At 26.8% G+C, this 25085-nt stretch overlaps 8 protein-coding genes and 1 long non-coding RNA gene across 11 annotated transcripts; 8 read left to right on the forward strand and 1 right to left on the reverse strand.

The window, feature by feature from the left end:
- Window positions 1–217: 217 nt before the first annotated feature.
- On the reverse strand, window positions 218–2522 carry LOC141533905 (uncharacterized). Of its 2 annotated transcripts, none has more exons than XR_012480353.1 (4): window positions 2355–2522; window positions 2084–2267; window positions 1307–1361; window positions 218–797 (listed from the first exon to the last, which is right to left on the reverse strand). It is a non-coding gene; the product is annotated as an uncharacterized LOC141533905 (long non-coding RNA). The 2 variants fall into 2 exon arrangements; XR_012480354.1 differs by having other exon boundaries at window positions 2365–2424.
- Window positions 2523–4084: 1562 nt separating this feature from the next.
- LOC141533902 (uncharacterized) lies at window positions 4085–5763 on the forward strand. Its single transcript, XM_074252998.1, has 4 exons — window positions 4085–4274; window positions 4354–4539; window positions 5334–5484; window positions 5561–5763. The coding sequence occupies exons 1-4, from the start codon at window positions 4197–4199 to the stop codon at window positions 5692–5694; spliced, it is 549 nt and encodes a 182-aa protein (XP_074109099.1). The 5' UTR covers window positions 4085–4196; the 3' UTR covers window positions 5695–5763.
- Window positions 5764–6732: 969 nt separating this feature from the next.
- On the forward strand, window positions 6733–8977 carry LOC141533903 (uncharacterized). Its single transcript, XM_074252999.1, has 4 exons — window positions 6733–6970; window positions 7052–7231; window positions 8182–8332; window positions 8422–8977. Exons 1-4 carry the CDS (start codon window positions 6893–6895, stop codon window positions 8505–8507), a joined length of 495 nt encoding a protein of 164 aa, XP_074109100.1. The 5' UTR covers window positions 6733–6892; the 3' UTR covers window positions 8508–8977.
- An 885-nt stretch (window positions 8978–9862) lies between these two features.
- On the forward strand, window positions 9863–11956 carry LOC141533670 (uncharacterized). Its single transcript, XM_074252670.1, has 4 exons — window positions 9863–10126; window positions 10216–10395; window positions 10456–10606; window positions 11303–11956. Exons 1-4 carry the CDS (start codon window positions 10049–10051, stop codon window positions 11386–11388), a joined length of 495 nt encoding a protein of 164 aa, XP_074108771.1. The 5' UTR covers window positions 9863–10048; the 3' UTR covers window positions 11389–11956.
- Window positions 11957–12607: 651 nt separating this feature from the next.
- On the forward strand, window positions 12608–14056 carry LOC141533736 (uncharacterized). The gene is made up of 4 exons (XM_074252761.1): window positions 12608–12784; window positions 12869–13048; window positions 13447–13597; window positions 13686–14056. Exons 1-4 carry the CDS (start codon window positions 12713–12715, stop codon window positions 13778–13780), a joined length of 498 nt encoding a protein of 165 aa, XP_074108862.1. The 5' UTR covers window positions 12608–12712; the 3' UTR covers window positions 13781–14056.
- A 964-nt stretch (window positions 14057–15020) lies between these two features.
- On the forward strand, window positions 15021–16738 carry LOC141533904 (uncharacterized). The gene is made up of 4 exons (XM_074253000.1): window positions 15021–15173; window positions 15237–15416; window positions 15966–16116; window positions 16207–16738. The coding sequence occupies exons 1-4, from the start codon at window positions 15096–15098 to the stop codon at window positions 16290–16292; spliced, it is 495 nt and encodes a 164-aa protein (XP_074109101.1). The 5' UTR covers window positions 15021–15095; the 3' UTR covers window positions 16293–16738.
- A 1929-nt stretch (window positions 16739–18667) lies between these two features.
- Window positions 18668–19561, forward strand: LOC141533698 (uncharacterized). The gene is made up of 3 exons (XM_074252714.1): window positions 18668–18896; window positions 18960–19222; window positions 19290–19561. Exons 1-3 carry the CDS (start codon window positions 18849–18851, stop codon window positions 19399–19401), a joined length of 423 nt encoding a protein of 140 aa, XP_074108815.1. The 5' UTR covers window positions 18668–18848; the 3' UTR covers window positions 19402–19561.
- A 175-nt stretch (window positions 19562–19736) lies between these two features.
- LOC141533697 (uncharacterized) lies at window positions 19737–22324 on the forward strand. Its single transcript, XM_074252713.1, has 5 exons — window positions 19737–20563; window positions 20966–21594; window positions 21649–21753; window positions 21983–22141; window positions 22221–22324. The coding sequence occupies exons 1-5, from the start codon at window positions 20371–20373 to the stop codon at window positions 22281–22283; spliced, it is 1149 nt and encodes a 382-aa protein (XP_074108814.1). The 5' UTR covers window positions 19737–20370; the 3' UTR covers window positions 22284–22324.
- A 613-nt stretch (window positions 22325–22937) lies between these two features.
- LOC141533695 (uncharacterized) lies at window positions 22938–24980 on the forward strand. Of its 2 annotated transcripts, XM_074252712.1 has the most exons (6): window positions 22938–23009; window positions 23057–23361; window positions 23762–24390; window positions 24460–24564; window positions 24634–24792; window positions 24869–24980. In XM_074252712.1, exons 1-6 carry the CDS (start codon window positions 22948–22950, stop codon window positions 24929–24931), a joined length of 1323 nt encoding a protein of 440 aa, XP_074108813.1. In that variant the 5' UTR covers window positions 22938–22947; the 3' UTR covers window positions 24932–24980. The 2 variants fall into 2 exon arrangements, with proteins under 2 accessions (XP_074108813.1, XP_074108812.1); XM_074252711.1 differs by having other exon boundaries at window positions 24634–24952.
- Window positions 24981–25085: the final 105 nt, after the last annotated feature.

Here is a 25085-nt window from a genome sequence, read left to right on the forward strand (position 1 = left end):
ATTGTTTATTTATTTATTGATAAAAAATTAACAAAAATTATTTCAAGGCAGAAAATTTTTGAATTAAATAAAATTTACTTAAACCAAGAAACATTTCTTAGTTTAAGAATTTTTTTACTCAAATTAAAAAGATAAAATTATTTACTTGATTTAAATAAATTTTTTTTTATGTGTAGCTGTCTCATTATTTAATTATTATTATTATTAGTTCCTTGTACTTGTGGTAATATAAATAAATATAAGTGGAATTTAAAATATAAATTTTATTGATCTCTTAAAAATAACAAGGGTTAAATTATTACTAAAGTTTTTCCGCCTAAAAATCAATTCTATATTTTTACGAGCACAATTTTACGTAAAAATAATTAATTAATATTAAATTTATTATTAATTATAATAGTCATTACGCATAGACATTATCAATATAATCTACGCCTTAATTTACTAAAAAACTGTCGACTTTTAAAACCTTCGTGTAATTTAAGACCTTCAGAAAAAATATTTTTAGATGAAATATTTTCAAAGTCAAAAAGTCATTAGCTTCAATAAAAAATAATTTTGATTTGTCTTTTATTATCTTAATGATTTTTTTTTATTCTTGTTTCGTTAATTGCCACAATTGACATTGCTTCAGGCAATAGTTTGTCAGGTCGTAGATACCTCTTGAGAATAGTCAGATACAAGGTATTATACGAATAAGTTAAACAAAAAAATGATTGTGATTAAATTAAAAATTATTTCTGTCCTTTATTTATTTTCTGCGGCTTCGTCGATAAGTTCTGAAGAGTGCATTCCATCTGGAATAGAAGTGATTCAAATAAAATTAATTTTATGTACTGTAATTTATAAAAATTTATAAAAAATTTTTTACAGTGCAATTTGAAGGGAGACAACATAAATTGTTGCAATCCAAAGGAAAGATGTGTAATGAAAGAAAAAATTGTTAATGGAACGTCGAGATTCATTTGTTCACTACCCGGTAATTATTTAATTTTTTTTTTTTTTATTTATTCCAAAGCTTATTAATTATTTTTATTGAAAAAATATTAAATTAGAAAGTTAAAAATTAATTTTGTCGATTAAAATTGTCTAGACAAAAATCCAAAAATAAATTTAATAACTCTTTCGTAAGAATCTTTGAAAGTAATTAATTTAATTGGAAGAAAAAAAAATAAAGCTATTAGAAATTGTTGATTTTATTTTTATTGCGTTATTGTGTAATTGCAATGTTTTATTAGCGGTGTTAATATTTTTGTAGCTCTCAATTGTAAAAAAAATCACTTTGAAAAAAACAGGACTTGCGTACCAATGGTGGGAGCTAAGTGCAAAAAATCTCTCTGTCATGGTCTCGATCATTTAGTCTGCAGAAATAAAAAATGTCGATGTAAAAGAAATTATTTTCCCTCGGAGGATAATAAAGCGTGCTTTCCATACACATTAAGTAATTAAATTATTTTTTAAATTTATCTTACACAGAAAATTAAATTTAATCAAAAGAAAAATTTTTAAGTCAAAAAAATTATTTTGTAAAGTTGTATTTTTTTTTTTAATTGGAGGAAAAAAATTTTTTAGTTAAGTAAAATTATTTTAAGGGGGTATTTTGGTCCAGAAGCTTGAATTTAAGGTAATTTTTGAAAAGGAAAAATTGAAAAAAAATTTTTTCATTAAATTTTGGTTGTCTAAAAAAAAAAAAAATTTTTTTTATTACTTTTTTTGACTTTTTTGAATTTTAAAAAAATTGCAAAAATATTGAGTGCCTTTTTTTTTTTACGAATCTTCAAAAATTATCAAAAAAATTTTTCAAAATTATTTTTTAGGTTTAAAAATTTTTCTCTTAATTCAAATGAATTTTTTTTTCTGTAAAAAAAAATTTTAAACTAGAATAAATTTTTTTTTCTCACAAAAAAAAAAGGTAAAATAATTTTTTCCTAAACAAATTATATTACAGGAGTCGGTACTTTTTGCACAAACAATAAATCCTGCGAAAGGATCAATTTTTCCGAGTGCAAAGACTCAAAATGTCAATGTAGCGATGGTTACTCTTTAACAAACGGAAGATGTCTTCCAAAATTACGAGGCGCACCTTGTAACAGTGACGACGAATGTTCCCATTCAAACGGGCTCTGCATCTCCGGTATCTGCGATTGTTTTCACCAATTCTCAAATTTTGACGACCGCTGTCCGCCTATAAATTTCAGCAAATGCTCAGCCGAGGAATCCTGTATAATCAGGAACTCAAATTGTCACCCACTTGTCAAGATGTGTCTCTGCAACGAAGGTTACGTGTCCAATTTAAGAGGAGTGGCTTGCGAGAAGGTAAATTTCAAATTTAACACTTTAAAATTCTTTTTTACCAAATTTTACATTTTTTTTCAGCCGTTAAGATTCAAACCTTTGTATCATCGAGCTATGACCAATTCTGCCATGGTTTAGAATTAAAAATACTTGTAATTTATTTTTTAAATTAAATTAAATTAAATTAAATAAATTAATTATTTTGTTTAAAGTCGGAGGAATTTATTATCCCTGAAAAAAAAAAAAAAAAAAAAAAAGAAATAACGATCCAAAAAAAACAAGAAAATTTACTTTTATTTTAATTAAAGTTATTTTAAAAATACTTTTTTTTTTTAGATTAGCATCAAATCTAACAATTCAAGATCTCCCCTATAAAAATTTACCCTTGTAAAGTCACCAAATCAATAATTATACGGAAACCAGTGAGTTTCCCAAATGCGTAGGTTTAAATTGAGGGCGACTCATTAGGCGACACAAAAAAATACACAACGCGCGTGCGCTTTTTTTTTTAAGGGTATTCTTGAAAAGTTTTGTGCCAACGGATTATTAGTACGCGTCTGTTTACCAAAAGTTCTAAACATATTTGTATTCAAAAATGGTTGCGGTTCAAGATAAAAGCATTGTCGACAGATTTTGTGGAATGAGTTTAAAAGTTTCATTGATTTTTTTCGGTGGCGTAAGAATTGTAAGTATTTAAACAATTTTTGAAGATTTTACCAAATTTTAATCAAATTTTATGGATTAATAATAATTGTAATTACAGATGGGAGCTTTGGGACAATTAATAATACCTGTTAAAAATCATATTGAAGATTTATTAATTAAGAGTTAATTAATAAAATTTTTTAGAATAGTAATAAATTTCTGATTGCATCACTTGCTATTGACGCGTTCCAACTTGTAATTCTGCCGTTTGTATCATGGTACATTTTAAGTAGTTACGACAACCATGACTATGGCGCAGTCGTGGAGCCACTTGTAAATTACGCTTACATGGGTAAGTTCATAAATAAATAAATAAATAAATAAATTAATTAATTAATTAATTAATTACTTAAAATTAGCTTATAAATTGTTTTTCTTTCAGGTATCATAATGGTGTACATGATCCTGGCAATCAGCCGGTACGAAGAAATAAAGGCTTCCAAGATGTACTGCCCTGCTGACGACGCCGATGATCAAGAACCGACTGCTGATAATGAGGATGAGAAAATTTTACCTAAGAACGGAAACGCCGAAGGAAGTTCTCGGGGAACAAACGAGGGAAAACTAGAAAAGTTTTAAACTGCAATTGTTAATTTAAGCATAAAAAATTTAGTCAATTAAATCACTAAAATTTGAAAAAAAAAAAATTGTATTTTAATAATTAAATTTACCGCGTAAAATTCTATATTAAAAATATTACTACAATTTAAATTAATTCTTCGACTTACCGCTCTGCAAGCGAGAACTTTAGACTACTAAACGCCACCTAGCGGCCGCCAGGGAACTATTTTCTCATTCAAACCATTTTTTTCACCTAAATATTCAAAATTTTTGATTTTAAATGATTCTATTATTTTTTAAGATACAATTTTACTCAAAAAAAATTTGAATATTAAATATTTTACTTAAAAAAAATTTTTTTTAAGAATAAAAAATCGCACGTAAGCACGTAAACATTTATATTTACATCTACGAGAAAATTCCGTTGCATCTTATATTAGTCAGAGTGATAAAATAGAGCTCATGCGCACTGAGAAGAAGCAAAGTCATATTGCGACTCTACAAAACAGCCACCAACCATCAGAGCATTGTAAGTGACTCATTCGAGCAGTTGTTGAGTGATTTTAATTTTAATCTGAATAATATACATTGTAAAAATAAGTGAATCTACTACTTAACATATTTCAGCAAGAAAAATGTCGGGAATTAGAGTTTGTGGGTGCTGTGGCCACGATCTAAGAACTGCGACTCTAGTTATTGGAATTCTCTTTATCGTAAGTCTTATTTTGATTGAATAAAATGAATAAATTGAATAAATGTCTTGCAAAGCATACTTTAAAAGTATTTATTCAGGTTCTCAACATCGGCAACTTGATACGAACGCCGATAGAATATACCCAAGCATGCAGCAGTGGTATGACACTCGACGACAGTGTCTTTTGTTCGTGGACAAAAGATTCCTCGAACTTGGGATTGGCTATCAGCAGTTCTGTTGTTGAAATTATTTTAGAGGTGCTCATGATCTATGGATCCGAAAAGGTAATTATTAGGACAATTGTTTAGGCTGTTAATCATGATTACTTATCGCAATAGTCAGCAAATGATTTAGAGCAGCTATTTTTACTTATTTGCCAAGAGCTTAAGCGTTGCTATTTCTTCTTGAAAAATCAACAAGTTGATAATTTGTTTAAAACCACAAAAAAAAAAATAAACACTTTATCAAATCACTAATTAATTATTAAATGTAATTTTAGGATTAGAAGTAATTTATTAATTAGATCTAGTGCAGTTGGTCGGTAAAAATATTTTTTAATCTCGTAATATACAATTGGCTGCATAACAATTGACCCGCAGACGGAATATTTATTGTTTTTTCATTCTTTCTTTAAAATTATTTAAGTATGAGTAAGTTATTTTTAAATATACATCAATAGTATTTTTTTAAGAGGGAGGGGGGCGACCCCCTCCCTCCCCCAAAGTAATAATGATTCATAAATATAGAGGATGAAGAAAAAAAATCTAATTAATTTTTTTTTTGGTTTAAATAAATTTTTTTTTTGACCGACAATTTTTAATAATTTTAATGATTTAGTTTTCTCAATTATTTATAAGCATAAAAAAACATTTTTAGATTTTATCCAGCTAATATTATCGAAAAAATATTTTATTAAAATTTTTCCTGCTATTTAAATTATTTATTTCTTCTAATATTTAAAACAATTAATTTTTTTTTCCAAAGATTAATTCCAGTGCATTTAATATTTATGCTTACCTAATGATGACTCTTTAAATTAATTTCAGCACACTATCTAATTACAAAAATAATTTTCCAGGAAAAATACATGCTAATGCTACCATTGCTTGTAATTCATGCAATTGGACTAGGATTAACTTTCGGAGTTTTTTGGTTCATTATCACAGCAGTCGTTGATATTACCATGGGAGCAAGAGTAATGATACTATTGATTGGTCATTTGATATTCGGTAATTAATACCTCATAATTAATTTTTTAATTTCGTTTTTTAATTGACTTAAATATTAATAATTTCTTCTGTTTAGCTGTCGGTACGTATTTATGGATGATTGTCTTCAATAGATGCCAAGAAATCAAAAGACAGTCTTCAATGGACCCCGAGAAACATCAACTTCCTCCCTATGAACAATTTGAAAAGGATTATAAAGTTGCAATTTAAATATTCTACATTTTTTATAATCTATTAAATATAATTATCATTAATAAATAATTAATCATTTCAAATAAATGTTTTTTTTTTTTTTTTTTTTAACTTTTGTACATTAAAAGTTTTTTAAATTAAAAAAATTTTTTTCTGTCTCTCATTAAATAATTTTCCAAAAAAATATTTGTAAAATTTAATAAGACCAATTTTCAATAAAAAAATTTATAATAATTATTATAAAATTTTAATTTATTGAAAATTAATTCATTTTATTTATTTTTTACTTATTTTATTATAATATTATTAAATGTATTAAGCGGAAGAATATAGGGGTCATCCCGCGCGTAAATTAAATGTAAACAGATTGCTGCTGACAAGGTCATGACTGAGAAAAATGCTTGCGTCATCCGTTCACTGATAGTGAAAATTCATAACATTTTCTATAATATTTTCTTTTACACTTTCTGCATTAAATTCTGTAATTTTTTAATTTTTTTTCCACCTCGAGGAAAAAAAAAAAATTTATCCTAGTCTTAAAAAAATCTTAAAATAGTTTTAAAAAGATCTTAAAATATTTCAAGTTTGTGTCATATTTAAGATCTCAAACAAACGACAATTTAAAAAAATTTTTTTTTTACATGGTTTAAGAAAAAAAAATTTTTTTACAATATCAGATTAAATAAAAATGATATTTAATTTTTTTTTCTATAATTTATTCTATAATTACATCGACTAAGATAACGAGTTGTTGAATAAAATAAAATTTTATTTGTACAGTACTATTGCGCAGTTCAATTTTATTTTTTATCATAAAATTTCTATTATTAAAAAATAATAAAAATAAAAAAAAAAAATGTAAGTGTAGAAAAAATAAATTTTAAATAAATCCTTTAGATAATTTGGAGTCTTAAATAAAAATATATACGACCCACGATTAGCTTAATATAATCGATAACATTTTGTCCAGCCGAGAATTTTAATTAAACAAAAATAGATATGATTGTTTATTAATATTGATGTCTTGGGTCATTATTTGCATTTACAAATAAAATTATGCAACATATAAGTCTCGATAATTTCTGTGGTGCTCATGCGCAGCAGAGACATACGTTGAATCGCAGATAACTAATAATATTCAGTCAGTCAGCCGCAAACGTTTGTTCTGAGCATTAATTACATTTCTGTCTGAATTTTTGAATTTAAAAAATAAAAAATGGGAATTAAACTACTGGAAAAGTGTTGTTGCTTTGATTTAAAGACAGCTGTGCTGATTATCGGAATTTTTTCAATTGTAATTATTTAAGTGATTGATGATTGAGGAATTTTTGGAATATGTGCTGTGTTTTTTGACAAAAATTGCTGATATTTGCAGGTTATTAGTGTGGTCGGATTAATAGAGGCGCCAATAAGTTACAGCCAAGCATGTTCGGGTGGCGCGACGCCACATAATGACACCAATTGTGCTGCAGCCAGTTCCAAATTAGGCGGATCGATAAGCAGTGAAGTTATTGGGATCATTTTGATGGGCCTTATGATCTATGGATCACAAAAGGTTACAGTTATTTTACTATAGATCTTTTTTTAAGATAGAAGGGTTTATTAACTACTAATAATTTAATTTATTTCAAGATAATTATTTAATTTATTTAATTTAAATTAATATTTTTTAACATTCAATAAATATTTTTTTATTTGACAGAAAATTATATTTATTAATTGTTAATAAATATTTATTTAATTATTGACAATTAGAGTTTGGAAGAATCGATATATGTTAAGGTATTATTGAAGGAATCCGTAAAAAATATTTTATACTCTAAAATGCTTCATGGTCTAGAATTCCGAATGTTCTTCCAGAGTTTATTTTAAATTACTTCAGTTAGAAGTTAAAAATACCATCCGCTTATTATTCGTTGGAATCCAGAGTAGATAAAAAAAAATTTTGTTGTTTTATTTTACGGCTTGTGGGAGTAATGAATTGAGTGTATTCAATTTATTATAAGTTATTTTTGGGTATGGTGTAATATTTAAAGTGTAATTGAGATTTTAAATTAGATTTAGGATTAATAAATTGAAAGTATCAATGATTTATGAAAAAAATAATTTTTTCTAGCTCCAATTTAATATTTACTACACAGAAAAAAAGAAAAGTCTTGAGTAAAACGTAAATTTTCTTTAAATCAAGAAATTCTTAAGGAAGATTGAAAATTTCTTCAACGAAATTAAATTTTTTTAAGCCAAGAAAATTTTTTCTTGCTCCAAAATAATTTCACTCTTTCTTACAATTTTTTTAGTTCAAGAAATTTTTTTTTTCTCTGTAGAATTGAATTTTTCGCGCCTTAATACAGTGTTTAAATTATTATTATTATTAAATTTTTTTTTTCTTAAATAAAAAATCATAAAAAAAAATTCAATTTTAAAATTAAAATAATTTGAGTTTATAAATTTTTTTAATATAGTTTATAGTTTATAATTTTATTGAATAATATTATTAATTAACAGGAAAGTTATGGATTAATGCTGCCAGTAATAATTCTCCAAGCGATAGGAATCATAATAATATTCCTATTCGTTTGGTACATAACAATCGTCTTCTTTACGATTTCCGTTGGAACCGGATTTCTATTCATGATTCTTGGGAATGCAATTGTCGGTAAGTAACAAGTCATAAACAAACATTAACACATTATTAATTAATTTACAATCAATTAATTATCAACAATTAACAATTTGTTTTTTTAGCTATTACCGTCTACTTTTGGCTAGTTATTTACAGCCGATGCCAAGAAATAAAAAACATGACTTACACTGCAGCCAATACTGCATAAAATTTTCTACCTAATAATATGATTAATTTAAGGATTTTATTTTTGATATTATCAACTTTTTAACAAGATTATCTTTATATATTTAGAACTGTTATCTCCACAATGATTAAAAATTTCTGAGAAAATTACTCAATCAATCTATCTGCAGATTTTCACTTAATAACAGTAACTATTTTTTTTTTTTTTTTTTTAATTAAAAATAACTGTAAGAAATTTTTTTTGTAAACTAAAACTTAAAATTCAACTTAAACAATCTCGATTACAAAAAAATAACCTGAAAAAAGAAGAAATATTCTTCGCATATCATCCCGTTGATAAAAAAAAAAGCGTCTACTATACCGACTGTCGAATGGAACAGCGCTGTTATGATTAATAACCTCTAAACAGTTATTAAAACTGTAAATAATAGACTTTACAACTATTTTTTACTGTAAAAAAATGATAAATATATTTATTTAACATACACATGACATTAAATGACAAAATATTTATACAATTATATTTTTTTAACCAAAAAAAATACCAAATTTAGATTTTATATTTTTTACAGCTATAAATAAGTCGATGATTATTATTGTGATAATAATTAACTGAAATTTAATGTCTTCAGCCTTGAAATAAATCGTCTGTTTATTTTAATTCTTGACAGACTATTTTTATTACTAAAATTTTTACTGTATTTACTGTAGCAACAAAAAAAATGAACTATCTTTTGAATGTGATTTACTAAATTAAAAATTTCTATATTTAAACTTAAAAAAAAAAAAAAAAAAAAAAAGAAAACTTTTAAGATATTAAAAATTTTATGAATATTCTAAATATAAGAAAGTATTTAATGGAAAAAATATATATTGTGAGTGTTAAGAACAAATAATTAATTGGAAATTAATTTTGATTCCTTGTAAAAGTATATTGTGTATTTTTTTTTTTTTGGAAATATATTTAAAAAAAATAAATTAAAAGTGATTTTTAATTTTTTTAAGCCTATTAGTAAAATTTTACTATTTTAAATGGTAATTTTTATTATTTATTACAGTTTATTTTTTTTTTTTTGTGTAAATTTTAAATTTTACCCGTCAAAAATTCAAAAATTAACTAATTAAAAAATATTCTAAATTTTTTTTTTTATTTATTTATTTATTAAATAAACATTGAAAAATATTTTATTAAAAAATTGCGCTTGTAATTTTTCAAATTTTTTTAAAAATGAAATTTTTATTACAGTTTTTTTTTTTTTTGTGTAGATTTTTCTAAAAGTCTTAAAAGAATTTTATTTTATTTATGTGCGAAATAAAATTGTTTTATTATTAAAAAAGAATTTTTTTTTTTCACACATTTATTATTCAATTTAATTGCCATAGATCAATAATCGTATTTGAAAAAAAAAAAAACATGTAACTTTAGTCGACACCATGATCATCTAGCTCATGCGCAATTGACGCAAATCTTATTGCGAACTTGAGATAAATAATAATATCAGTCTGCGGCAAAAGTTCATCCTGATATAATCATTGTAATTCTTCAAGTTTAAAAAATAAAAAATGGGGATTAAAATCCTGGAAAAGTGTTGTTGCTTTGATTTAAAAACGGGTGTGCTGGTAATTGGAATTTTATCAATTGTAAGTGATTAATTACTGATTAAATAACTGAGGAATATTTTAAATATTTCCTGCAATTTTTTTTGTACTAAAATTATTGATTTGCACAGGCTGTTAGTATCGGTGGATTAATAGAGGCGCCTATAAGTTATAGCCAGGCGTGTTCCGGTACTCGAACGCCAGATAATGACGAAGAATGCACTGCGGCTAGCTCGACATTGGGTGGAACAATAAGCAGTGAAGTTATTGGAATCATTTTGATGGCTCTTATGATCTATGGATCACAAAGGGTAATTTATTAAGTCAAAAGTTATTTAAAAAATTACTAAATTCTTTGTAAAAATTAACAGGAAAGTTATGGATTGATGCTGCCAATAATTATCCTTCAAGCGATCGGAATCTTCCTGATATTTCTCTTCGTATGGTACCTAACTATCGTCTTCTTCATAGTTTCCTTTGGAAGCGGATTGCTTTTTATGATTCTTGGTAATGGAATTGTTGGTAAGTCTTGGGTAGTAATAAAATGCAATCTTTTGCGTAATTAACAGCTAGCAACCTTGTATATAGTCACTATTTTGGAAATAAAAATCTTTTTTCATTGAAGAAATGAATAAAAATCTTTTTTGCAAAAACAAAGAATTTGAAGCTTCGGGGCACTATGAAAAAAAAATCCCAGCGCTTTGAATTTTTCAGGGATTTTAGGGGACACTTGGATGTTGAAAAATTACCAACGATATCCTTTATTCATCCATTTTATCCAAAGTTATACCAAGTTATCCAAATATCCTTAATTATGCGAATTTTTGTCGTTTTTTCAGTTAAAGTTTTCAATTCAAAAAAAATTTTTTTTACAAAAGCTATTCACATTATCTTATAGAGAATATTCTGTAGTTTTTAAAACCGTCCTTCGATTTTCTATACGATCATTATTTCTAGAGTTATTGATTGTCAAAGTGAAAAAGTACTTTTTTGCTTTGACTGACGATAACTCCGCGGCAAATCATCGTATAGGCTTTTTGATTACGTCAAATTGAAGGGCATTAAATTTTCTAAAAAATCTTGTTTCAGCGAAACAATGGAAAAAAATTTTTTTGATGCCCGTAGATTTTTTTTAAGACGAGAAAAAATTTCGAAAATTTATTTTTTGTGGTTTTCTCTTAATATTAATTAGATTAATAAATTATTTACTTTTTTTAGGTATTGCTGTCTACTTCTGGTTAGTTATTTACAGCCGCTGTCAAGAAATAAAAAACATGGCTTATACTGCAGCAGATATTGCATAAGCTCTTGCCACTTAACAAAATTTAATAATTTTTGTCTAATTTATTATTTTTTTGTTCTTAAAAAAATCTTAAATCTAATTAACGAAATATCAATTATAAAAAATTGCAAAACGAAAATCTGAGTGATGAAAAATTTTCTGAGGTTGCCAAATGGTTAGTAAGAGAATTATCTACCATACCGACTGTCGAATGGAACAATAATAACTCTTATAATTAATTTATATACATAACCTCAGAAAAAGTTGCTATAAGTTACAAACTTTGCGCTTAAAATTTTTGAACAATCAGTTATTTGCACAGATAAACATGACAATAATAACTATAACGAATTATACACATAATGTTTTATATTTATTTTAAATATATAAATACAAATTTATAGTTTGTATATTTTACAGCTATAAATAAATCGATAAGAATATTTATTATTAAATAAATGATTAAATTGCCTTGAAAGTAATCGTCCGTTTATTTAAATTGTTTACAAAATATTTTTTAGACCAAAATGTTTACTGTAGTAAAAAAAAAAGTTAATAAAAATTAAATAACTTTCACGATTTTATTTACTTTAGAATAATTTTCTCAATTTGATTTAATATATTTGCTTTATTTGCTTTAATAAAACTTTACTCAATGAAAGTATTTACTGAAATAAATATACATTGTGAGAATTAAGAAAAAAGTATTAAATTAATTAAAATTAAATTTCAAATACTTGGCAAGAAAAATTTGTTCAAGTGTTTAAAAGTATGCTATGTATTTTGTCGAAATATAATTTTAAGAAAAAATTAAAAGGTATTTCCTTTTATTTTTTAGGTTTGTAGATTATTTATTTATTTATTAATTTTATTGAATTTATTTTGGAGTAAGAAGAAATTTTCTTGGCTTAAAAAAATTTAACATTCAAGAAATTTTGAATCTTTTTAAAAATTTTTTTAATTTAAGACTTTCTTTCTTTCTTTTTGTGTACGACCCTCAAAAATACGCCATAATTTTTCTGTTTAAGTTTTATTCCGTCTATCTATGAGTTTACATTCAACTAAAATAAATCTCTCACGCATGAGCACTGATTCTTCAAACTGATGCCCTTCGAAAATAAAGAATAAACCAAAGACCAAGCTAGTCAAAACTTAAATTTTAGTACTATGCATTATATACCTTTCGACAGCTGAATAGTTACCGATCGCATGTGTGTTGGTAGTTGACCTCCTAAACTTTTTTTTTTTTTTTTTTTTTTTTTTTTTTTTTTTTTTTTTTATATTATCATAACTATTGAAATTTTACTTTAAATTATTTGATACAAAAAAATCATTTAAAAGAAAGAATGTTTCTTAAAAATTGTTGTTTTTGCATAAGTTTAAGGGTGGGAGTCCTCGCGGCATGTGTTTTCAGCATCGTAAGTAAAATATTAATAAAAATTACGTCTTAAATTAATTTCCAAATTTTTGGAAAATTTTAAAATATTTTTTGACTACTTCAGGCCTTATCTATCGTAGCGCTATTAATCGCGCCAATCAACTATGGCTATGATTGTCAGGGTGTGAAGCACACCGATAATAATCCGACTTGCGAATGGGCGGATGTAAAATTAGGCTTAATTGTTCTAATGAGTGTTATTAATTTGATAATCAAAACTCTTGTTATCTGCGCATCACTTCAGGTAATATTAATCAATAGTTTAGATTTTATTTCAAATTTTTTAAATTAAAAAAAAAAATTTATTGTGATAAAAAAATAAATTAATAAAATTTTGTTTTAGTAAATTGCACTGTATTTTCTTAAATATTGGCGTTTTTAAAGATATAAGCTCATCCCGATGTTACGCTCATCAAGAGCTTTCATTTGAGTACCCACATGCATTTTTTATATATTTTTCATATATACATATATATAAATATATAAATATATAAAAAATTGATGTGGGTACTCGAATGAAAGCTCTTGATGAATATAACATCGGGATGAGCTTATATCTTTAAAAATGTCAACATAAATTATTTAAATTATAAAAGAAGAAATATTTTAAAAAATAAAAATTTTTTTTTTTTTTTTTTTCAGAATCGACACGAATTATTGCTAAAAACAATTATTTTAGACATCTTTCTCTGGGGAGGTTGCATAATATATATCTTGTACTTGACGGTCATTATTTTGTTGACCAATTTAGAACATAAACTGCTCTGCCTCGCTATTGGCGCTCCAATTATTGGTGAGTTTCAATAATTAAAAAAAAATTTTTTTTTCTAAAACAAAATTTCAAATTTTATTTCTAAATTATCAAAATAATTTTTTTTCAGCAATTAGCTCATACATGTGGGTTATCTTCTTCAGCCGCTATCAAGAAATAAGAAAATTGCAGTATGGAAGTAAAATGAGAATATTAGAAGCTTAATTTGTAGTGTTTATAATTTTCTGAGTGATTTTAAGGCCATCAAAAATTTTTTAAAAATAATAATAACCATTTTTTATTATTAAAATAATTTTTTTTTTAGTTAATAATGTAGTTGCTAAAAAAAATATTTAAGAAGACAATTTTTTTTAAGAAACTCAAAAAAAAAAATCAAAACTATTTTTAATTTTATTTTTGCGACTCAGGTATTAATCATTAGTATTAATGTGTTCAATGAAATTAAATATAATAGTATTAAAGTGTTTTATTTAATTAATAATACTCAATATTTAAAAAATATATTTTTTTACCTTGTAATTGTATGTTAAATAATTTACTGTATAAAAATAATATTTATAAATACAAAATGATCAAATAATTTATTTTTGTGTACGAAAAAATTCGCTGTAATTTTTTTAGAGTACTAAATTATTTGTTAATAAATAATTTAATAAAATTATTTTTATTGATTTTCTTAACTCCTTAATTTGAATGAATAGACCACAGTGACGTAAAATAAAATTAGGCTTTCATATTTAAATGATTTATATTATCAAAAGTGTGGTTCTGATTATGAAACCGATTATAATAGTGACCCTCAAGCATATGTTAGCCTAAAATATAAAAAGGTAATGACATCACTGGTTTTTTGTCCCTGAGGCATGGATCTCCGGCTTATATATATTAGTTAGTGTGTATATATTATATCTAAACATAAGTGTATGTGTATGTGGTAAGTATGTGACAATAGTAAATATAAGCATAGAAAAGGCCTAAACGTAATTCCATCGGCTGGTGGTATATAAAATAATACTCAAAACTCAGAACTGAGAGCACCTATTCTATTTTTATAAATTTCTGGAAAAATATGAATCTTTACAGGAGTTCCGCTACTTTTTTACAAACTCTAATAAAAAAATTTTTTTTAATAAAAATTTTGCGTCAAAAATATTTTTTTTAAAAATTTTTGTGTTAAATATTTAACACTTTTTTTCAAATAACTGACTTAATTTCCGGGCTGTAGGTCTTGAATTTTTGTAAATCAAAAATTCAACTTCCCAAAAGTCCGATTAATAAATTACAAATAAATGTACAATCACTGAACAAATGAAATGACGCATAAAGCAAGTAAATACTACGTTTTAACAAATGTTGAAAGTAAAACCTACGATCATGCGCAGGGAAATTAAACGAATGCGAGATCCCATCCCCAGCTTCTATTGAAATGTTTCGAGCGTCAGTTTTCAGTCCGCTACGCACTTTGTCAGTTAGCATTTACAAAAAAAAAAAAAAAAATTTAATTTAAATTTCACCCAAAATGGGAATTAAAAAACTCGGGGGTTGTTGTTGCTTAGATTTGAAGACCGGAGTGCTTATAATTGGAATTCTAGGAATTGTAAGTCTTAAATTGATATTAAGTCAATTATTACAAAATTTAAATAATAAAATTGATGCTTAGCTGGGAAGCGTTGGAAATTTAATCCGAGCGCCGTTAGACTACAGCAGTGCGTGCAGCGAAGGAAAAACTGCTGAGAACAATGAAAATTGCGCGGTTGCGGCTTCAAGATTGGGAGGAGCAATTGCTTCTTCTGTTATTGTTCTTATTATGATGGTCTTGATGATTTATGGATCGCAAAAGGTATTTTTTTTAATTAAACTTAAAATATCCGCGATAAGTCGGAGGTTGTGCATAATGCACAACCTCGCGCGCTTTGAGGTGTGCAAATTGATTCTTGATAAAAAAAATAATTTTTTTCTATTTTTGATTTTAGAAATTTTTATTTTAACAAATAGTAACTGGAAAAAAAAAAAAAGACAAATTATTTTTGGATCGATTTATCGATAATGTGGGTGTAGTGCTATGTTTCCGGTTTAATTTACCAATTTATTTCTATTTACTTAAATTCTATTCTTTACTTTAATCAATATAAGGGTGGCTCAGTAAAAAATCAACATTTTTAATTAAAAAAAAAATTATTTTATTCTTCAAGAGTTGTCAAAAAAAATTTTTTAGCTCTTAAAATTCCAAAAATTTTTTTAAGGTCCCTAAATAATTTTTTGACTTTTTCAAAATTCAATTTTTGAATTTTTTAGATTAAAAATTATATAAATTCTTAAAACAAAGTATTTTTTTTTTTTTTTAATAAAGGATACATTTGTAAAAAATACATTTTTTTATTTTTTACAGGACAATCATCGATTTATGCTGCCGATCGTTATACTAGAAGCTATTTCAATAATAATTTTAGTGATCGCAATCTGGTACTTAATTGTAATCTTATTTTCAGTATCCGTAGGAATGGGATTCTTAGCATTGGCTATCGGCAATGCAGTGATAGGTGAAATATTTCCTAAAACTCTTTAATCTCAGGAATATTCCTCAAATTTTTAACAAAATAGAAAATTTTATATGTAAATATTTTTTTCAGTGCTTACTGTGTACTTTTGGTTAGTTGTTTACAGCCGCAGTGAAGAAATCAAGGAAGCTAACTTTTCATCAAGAGGTTGCGCCTAAAAATTTGTTCAATTTTTTAATATTCCTCCGAATCAGTTTTAACATATCTAATTTTGAATCTATTATATTTTATAAGTAATTTTTAGTAAGTATTTTTTATGCAGTATCAAAGTCACCTAATTTTCCAATTAAGTACAAAACTTTATCAATATCCATGAAAAATATTTTACGCACTAGTTTGTTAATGCTTGTGCGCGCGCATCTACTACTCGAGCTGAAAACATGCGCGAGATAATTTTTTTAATTTATGATTAGAGAGTTAAGTATTTTTTTATTTGCTTTTTATACTTTAAACTGACTTTTTTTCTCATTTTTTTTTTTTTTCTAAATATAATTTTTCGTATTTTATGTTATTGAAAAAATAATTTTAGATAAGAATTAAAATAAATTCAACCTCTATGTACATTTTTGTGTGTGTTTAACAAATATACAGATGTTTATATAAAAATTAAGTTTATCGATTTATTATTTATTTTATTTTGATTTTATATTTTGATTACTTAAAAATATTTTGTAATAATAATAATAATAATGTAATCTATTGACAAGGCTGTAGGACAAAGTCTTCTAACGGCCTAAAGATAATATAAAAAATATTTACAGAGTAATTTTGTGATAATTATAATAATAATTAAAATATGTTTTTAATGTTCAAATTTATGCTAATATTATCTTTCTAAGTCATTATAATGAGTCACACGTCCAAATGATGTAACTCATAGTAATAATAATAATTATTATTATTATTAGTAATAGTAAGATTCAAAACTGATAGAACCTAAGGACATTTAAAATAGTTGTAATACTAAAATAAAAAAAATAAAAATTCAAATGAAAAAAATAAATTCTATACTTTTGATAAAAAATACTAAACTTTAATCATTTTTTTTTTTATAAATTCAAACTATATATTTTAATACTCTCATTTTTCTCTCCTCTCTTTTATAAAATAAATTTGGCATTTTTTATTTAATTAATTTTGAAAATTAAATATTGCAATTAATTAAATTAAATTAATTTTTTTGTTTGAATTATTACAATGATGAGAATAAAAATTACTTCAGGCTTGTCCATTATATATTATATTACGTACCTAGTCACCTATCTTAGAGAGCTGGGTTTTACCAGCGAAATTTGGGCCCATACAAAATAAAATAATAAATAAAAAAAACACCTATGGTTTGATTAACGGTTCATGTTTACAACATTCGGAAGGTTGAAAGATGAACTGCGCTCATGCGCACTAGAACACTAGATTCAAGCAAATTCGAACCTTCGGCGTTCAGTTTATGGTACGCTTTGTCCAGTATTTTCTATTTTTTTTTTTTTTTTATATATAGAATTTTGTTGGCGGACATATCTTGAATTACCATGGCGATTAAAATTTTAAAGAGTTTTTGTTATTGTTGTGATTTAAAGTCCGGAGTGCTTGTGATCGGTGTTTTGGGTATTGTAAAGTTTATCTTAGAAATTGTATCTTTTAAATATTAATTTTTAATTAAAAAAAATTTATTTATAACTTTTTTTTTTAAGTCCTAATTTTTAAAAAAAATTAGTAATATTTTTTTCAACTACAAAACTTTCAAAAAATTTAATAATTTTTATTTTTATATTACAAAATTATAAGATTTTTATTTTAATCAGTGTCTAATAAATTAATTAAAACAATTAAAAATTATTTTTCCAGTTGGGCAGCCTTGAAACTTTGTTAGTAGCTCCTATAAGCTACCGTGAAGCTTGCACAAGAGGAAAAAGCCTCGGAAAAACAGAGTGTGCTACTGCTTACACAAGAATGTCAGAATTAATAATTTATTCTGTGATAACGCTTGTTTCGATGTCGCTGACGATCGTCGGCTCTCAAATGTTTAATTAAAAAAACAAAAAAAATAATTAATCAACCTCTACTTTCTATCAAATTAAAAATAATGAATTTAATTTTCCAGGAAAATCCTTTAATGATGCTGCCAATTGTAATTCTCAAAGGAATTTTAATCCTTGTTACATTTGTCGCTACTTGGTACCTATCAATTTATTCTTTTATATTTTCAAGTGGGAATTTTTCGTCTATAATTTTCTCCGGCAATATTTGTGGTGGTAATAAAAGTATGGTAATAAAAAAATGGAAATAGTTAGACTAATTACGTTTGAATGTTTTGATTAAATTCATAGATTTATTCACTTAAGACAAATTTTTTGTATTTTTATAAATAAATTGTTTGTAAAAGAATTAATATTATTTTTATTTATTTATTTATTTATTTACTCCCCAAATTTTCTTATAATTTTATTTTAATACTTTTTAGAATATTAAAAATTTTTTAAATAGGAACTGGGGCCAATAACCTGTTGTACATGTCGAATTCTCAAAAATTCAAATATATATTAAAAATGTTCAAAAAAAAAAAAAAGTCAATATTACACTCATAATTTTTATCTATTGATTAGTATTGTTATCTTCCGATAGTCTCACTAATATTATAATATTACAATTCCTTTACCGCGATAAAACTTTGTTCGGATATTTCCAATCCTTCATTTGTTGATTGAACTTCCTAGATGTCTTTATTGGCTGAAAATAATTTAGAAACTCACGTGATAAACGAGGTAAATTTTAAACCAATTATTATTATAAATTACAATATTAATAATTAATTAATTGGTGATTAGATCAGAAAAATAATCCGCAGAAAATGGGCTAATATAGAAAAAACAACTAAATATGGTTGGATTACGGCGTACTTCCACAGTCGTAATATAACCATCCCGAATAGTGAAATTATAAAAAATTTATCGAAGAAAATTGGGGAAGAAAACAGCGAATTGGCTTTGAAAAAAATTGAAGAGCTTTCGAAGGTTGTTAAGAATCCAATTGATATTCCTCGAATTGCTGAACAAGTTTTTGATCAATTTTATATTAATTATTTAATAAGGTACCTCAATTATTATTATTATAAATTTTTTTTTAATATTAATTTTGGATTTTTGGGTTCTATTTAGAGCGAATTCAAGAAAAAGCAAATTAAAATGGAGAATTTATCCAGAGACGCAAGATATTTATACTATTTCAGATAAATTGAAAAAATCAAAAATTGGTTTAGTGATTAATTAAATTAAGTAATAATAAAACAAATTAAATAGAAATAAATTATAAAAATGGAGAAATATTAACAAACATAAAAAATTTATTAAGTAGACAAATTTTTAAAACTTCCTGAAAAATTGATAAAATATATGAACAAAGTTTACCTTTTATAACTGAATAAATTTAATTAAGATAAGTAAAAAGTCCTAAAACACAAAACAAAATAAGTAAAAAATAAAATCATTTTAAAACTTACTAAAATTTAGACTTAAAATTAATTCTCGCTATAGTTAGCACAATAAGCAGCTTAAGAACTAACAGCAGAACTGTCAATAATATCTCATCCTTCTATTGAACTCTTCTTTTCTTCTACTGCGCAGTCTGCTATTGATTAATATTAATAATTTTCACACGCAAAGTAATATTTTTTTCTTCGAACGCATTATCTTCAATTTCTTCTTCTTAGCTATTTTATTATGCAAATTATCTTCGCGTGTGAAGCATCAGCATCGATCGAATATTCGTGAAAAGCCAAAAAAACTTTTACCAGACTCTACAACAAGTACAAAGAAAAAAAAAAATAAGTCTGTTCTATACTTATAATTGAAGGTAATTGCTAAAACGTTTTTCGCATTGAGAAAAAAAAAAAAAATTGCAATTGCGCAAAAGTTTTATTGAAAAAAAAAAAAATAAATTTTGTAGAAGAGAATTTTGTTGCGGGGTATTGATCAATTGCAATAAATAAAACTAAAGTACTTTTGTTTTCTTCAGGGAATTACAGTGATGAGGAAATCACCGATAATAACACACCGTTCGACTCTCAACTGTTCATTGCGCTTAGCAAAGTATATTAGCAACAATATAATTGATTATTGTAATTGAATTGTTGTTAAAAATTTCAGTTTTTTCGGGTTGTATGACGTCGACGATAAATCACTGGTCAAGTACATCGTATTCAGTATATTCCGCACGTTTAATTGGATTGTCGTGTCACAAATGGTGGCTGCTAATATTGCAGATTTCTGCATTAACATTGACGATATTCTTGAAGTATCATACAATCTAGGCTTTATACTTGCGTTAATAACGACCAATTTTAAAGCTGCGGCTATTTATTATCAACAAAATAAATTTCGACAGCTTATTGATGAGGTTCATCGACCAATTTCGTTGTTGAAGTATTCGTCAGGTCAATTGAAATATATATTATGCCATTATTTTAGGAGTTATGGCCACTTTTATGTTTCGGAGTCAAAAATTCGAATTTTCGATTTTTCAAATCTCAATATCTCCTAAAAAAAATTTTTTTAGACTTATAAAACACATAGATTTTTATAGGAAATTTCCCGAGGAACAATTTAGAGTGATCAGAATTGCGATTAAAGCTATTATTTTTCGAGTTTCGGTCGCTGAAAGATCCGGAAGTACGAATTTTAATTTTCGACGATTCAGAATGGCCTATTTTGCCCCTAAAGTCATTATTTTAGGAGTTATAGCCACTTTTATGATTCAGAAACATAAATTATAATTTTCGCCCTAATTTTTTTCCATTTTTAATCTAGAAAGTGTTTTAAAAAAATGTTTTTCACAGACCTCGGCGTATTGACAATAATCCGCACGGGGCTAGTATTCCAAAGATGCGACTACGGCGCCTATATATTCTCAGCAGCCTCGACAGTCGGTACAAACATCCTCCCAATGAAACTAGTCCTGAAAACCCGTCAACTGCCTGTCCGGGGAGAGTACCCCTTCAACGGGACAGTGAGTCCAAACTTCGAAATAATCTATGGCGCCCAAAGTTACGCGCTATTAGTCGCCTGTTTGTGGGTGCTCGTGTTCGACACCACACTTCTAGGATTCATCCGCTGGATCAACGTGCAATTAATAATTCTCCAAGCGAATTTCCGGCACTGCGATGACATTGTCACCGGACGAGCCAGTTTCTCAATGTCAGACCGGAACTACGAGATCATCAAGAGCTTCAGCTTCTTCGGAGTCCCGGAGGAGCAAGAAGAAATCAGGTCCTTTATTCCGTTTACTGAAGAAGAGGCCAATGTTGAGGACGATTCTTTCGTGATAAGATTCCGGTCTTGCGTGATGCACCATCGCCGGCTGATCAGTCATCTCAATGAATTCAACGATCTGTTCAATGTCATCCTGTTTGGACAAATATTAACCAGTTGCACCCTGACCTGCGTTGGAATGTTTCAACTTGTTTTGGTGGGTATTCTGACGTTTATTATGTGATCGATTGGCTTGAAGGTTTATTTCCAGGCGTTGGAGAAAAAGAGAAACACTTTTAGAGCTGCTACATTGTTTGCGCTAGGTTTGGTTCATTTGATTTATTGGTGCGCTAATGGTGATCGGATTATTGTTGAGGTGAGTTACAAGCCTTAAAATTAATTAACTGTCCATAAATAAATTTTTTTTAAATTTAGTTCGAAAAAAAATCCGACAGGTGGCGCATGGTTAATTTTTTTTCTCGAATTTAGAGAGTTCATCTAGAAATTATAAGTTTAATTAATTCCTAAACAAATTTTATAAATCATAGACAACATTTTAATGTTTTTTTTTATAAATTGCCTAATTATAATTTTAATTTTTTTAGAATGATAAATTATCAGTGAGTATATATCAAAGCGGATGGGAAAATTACATTTCTAAAGAAACAAAAGGACTTATATTAAACGGATTAATCCAAGGATTAATGCCTATGAAAATGAAAGCGGGAGCTTTTTTTATTTTTTCCATGAAAACTTACCTTACGGTAAATTATTATATCAAAATTAATCAACTCATTTATTTATTTCTTTTTAGTTATACCACGAAAATTTTTATTTTTACAGGTTATTCGGACATCTTACTCGTATTTCGCAATACTCAGCACAACGACATCTAGCGATGATTAACTCTTGTTACTTCTTTCCTCAATGTTACTTCTCCGGCGGCTTTTTTAGATAGCGCAATCAGTAATATCTAAACTTTAACCTTGCAGATTTATATTTTGAAGAGAAGCTTTGTTAATATAGATTTGTTGGAATTAAAACGATTGATAGACAATGCTAGAATTTATTATTATTAATACCTAGATTTTTAATTTATTAAATAATTTGTTGATTAATAAAAAAAAAAAAAATAAATAATAATTATGAAGCATAGCAAAAACAATTTTTTTTTTTTAAATTTAGTTTTAAAGAAATTTAATTAAAAAAATAATAAGCTTTCGATGAAAACAATAAAAAAGTAATTTTCCGATTTATATTTTTTATGAACAATCACAAGGAACTTGAACCTCTTGAATCAATACTGACAATTTTTAAACCACCCGCAATTTTCTTCAGTACCTTCCCCTTCTTTACACCGCAAATTATAGCTTCACACTCTGTAACAGCAGCTGATACATTATTCATGGAAAAAACTATTGCGTGCACATTAAATATAGCAAAATTGAAATAAAAAAGCGAAGTAGAAGGATATAATTTTCTTCTATACTTTTAATTGAAGATAATATCACATTGTTTCTGTAATGTTCTGAGAAGTAACAAAATAATATCGCGAGTGAAGAAAAAAAGTATGGAAAAATCACCGATAATAACGCACCGCGCAACCCTCGACTATACATTGTATCTTGCGAAGTACATTGAAAATAATTAACTTACAAAAATAAGCTATTGATTCAAAGAATTGTTTTGTATTTCAGACTTCTCGGGTTGTTCGAAATCGACGAAAAGCCACTTAGTAAGTACTTGGTGGTTACTTTGTTCAGAATATTCAATTGGATTGTAGTAACGCTTATTGTTGTGGCGAATGTAGCTGATTTTTGCATAAATATTGACAACTTTTATGAAGTCTCTTATAATTTGGGTTACATACTTCCGTTTTTGATGACGGAATTTAAGTCAGCGGTGATTTATCGTCAGCAAAATAAATTACGACGGCTTATTAATGATATTCACGGGCCTATTTCGTTGTTGAAGTATTCTTCAGGTAAATGTAATTTTTCTAAGGAGATTTTTTAAATTTTCTTTATCATACTTTTTTACTATCGTAATTTTTATTAAATAAAATAGTAATGGTGGACTATACTGTGTACAAATAATAATAACGTGAAAAAAAATATTAAATAACGTTTCTGCAAGCGAGAAAAAAAGCGCCACGGCGCCGCCTAGCGGCATAATTAAGAACTATTTTTTTTTTTTTTTTTTTAAATTAAAGCGGGGAAGAAAATTATTCGTGTGTACACTTAGACAATAAATAAATAATAATTTAAATAATTATTGTAAAGTAGTAAATAGTCCAGCATTACGAAAGTTGTATTGGAAAATGTCGTAGAAATTTTCTTCCGTGTATATTTTTAACCTCATACCCAATTAACAATTATTTCTAGATTTAGGAGTCCTTACAATAATCAGAACTGCAATAGTGTTCCAAAACTTCGACTACACAATATTTGTCATCGCATCAATCCCTGTCCTAGGCCTAGGAATTCTTCCAATAAAATTATTCCTGCGCACCCGTGAATTTCCAATCCGGGGATCGTTCCCGTTCAACGTAACCCAGAGCCCAAATTTCGAAATAATCTTGGGCAGCCAGTGCTACGTATTATTTATCGCCTGCATCTGGATCCTGATCTTCGATACATCGCTTCTCGGATTTATCCGATGGATAAACGTCCAATTGATCATCCTCCAAGCGAATTATCGCCATTGCAATGACACCAGCACATCCCGCGCGAGTCTTTCAGTGTCTCAGCAGAACTACAACATCATCCAGGCCTACCAATTCCTAAAAGTCCCCGAGGAGCAAGAGGAAATCCGGTCCTTTGTGCCGTTTACTCCCGAAGAAGCTAACGTCGCAGCCGATTCATTTCTTCTGAGATTCCGAGCTTGTGTCGTCCATCATCGGCGGCTCATCGACAATCTCAACGACTGCAACAGCTTGTTCACTGTTGTCTTGTTCGGACAGATATTTTCAAGCTGCATTCTCATCTGCGTTGGACTTTTCGTCCTTGTTGTGGTAAGTATCTCTTCAACATTCTTTCTTACAGATTACTCGATATTTTCTATCTAATCTAGTCTTCTTTAGTCGCTCCACGAAAACAGAAACATCTTCAAAGATATTGTTATGTTGGGGATTGGATTGGCCCATTTATTCTACTGGTGCATCTACGGCGATCAATTAATGATTGAGGTAATCATTTTTTTTTTTAATTGTGACAGTCAATTGTACCAAACAAAAATTTATTTTACATTTCTTTAGAACGACAAATTATGGATCAGTATTTATGAATGCGGCTGGGAGAACCATTTATCTAAAAAATCCAAGCGACTTATATTGAACGGGTTAACACAAGGATTAACTCCTATGAAAATGACCGCTGGGGCTTTTTTTGTATTTTCTATGCAAACATACTTATCGGTAAAAGCTGTTTTATTAATCCAATATCTTCCTACTTTTTTAAATTATTATATTAAAAACATATTCTTCTTTGAAGGTTATAAAAACTTCGTACTCCTATTTCGCACTTCTGACCAATACGGCGTCTAATGACGCCTGAGTTTACAATATCAGTTCTCCGCTTGCCGGCCAGATGGCGTGAGTAGTCAATTCTGTACAAATTGTACCTTGTTATATATTCTATATTTAGTAAAATATTTTTATATAATGTATAAAATTTGTTGGATCAGTAATAAAATTTTATCTACATAATG

Source organism: Cotesia typhae, unplaced genomic scaffold (genome assembly GCF_013202065.1).
Source record: "Cotesia typhae breed Kobodo isofemale line unplaced genomic scaffold, CoteBio_Ctyphae scaffold_121, whole genome shotgun sequence".
Lineage (NCBI taxonomy): Eukaryota > Metazoa > Arthropoda > Insecta > Hymenoptera > Braconidae > Cotesia > Cotesia typhae.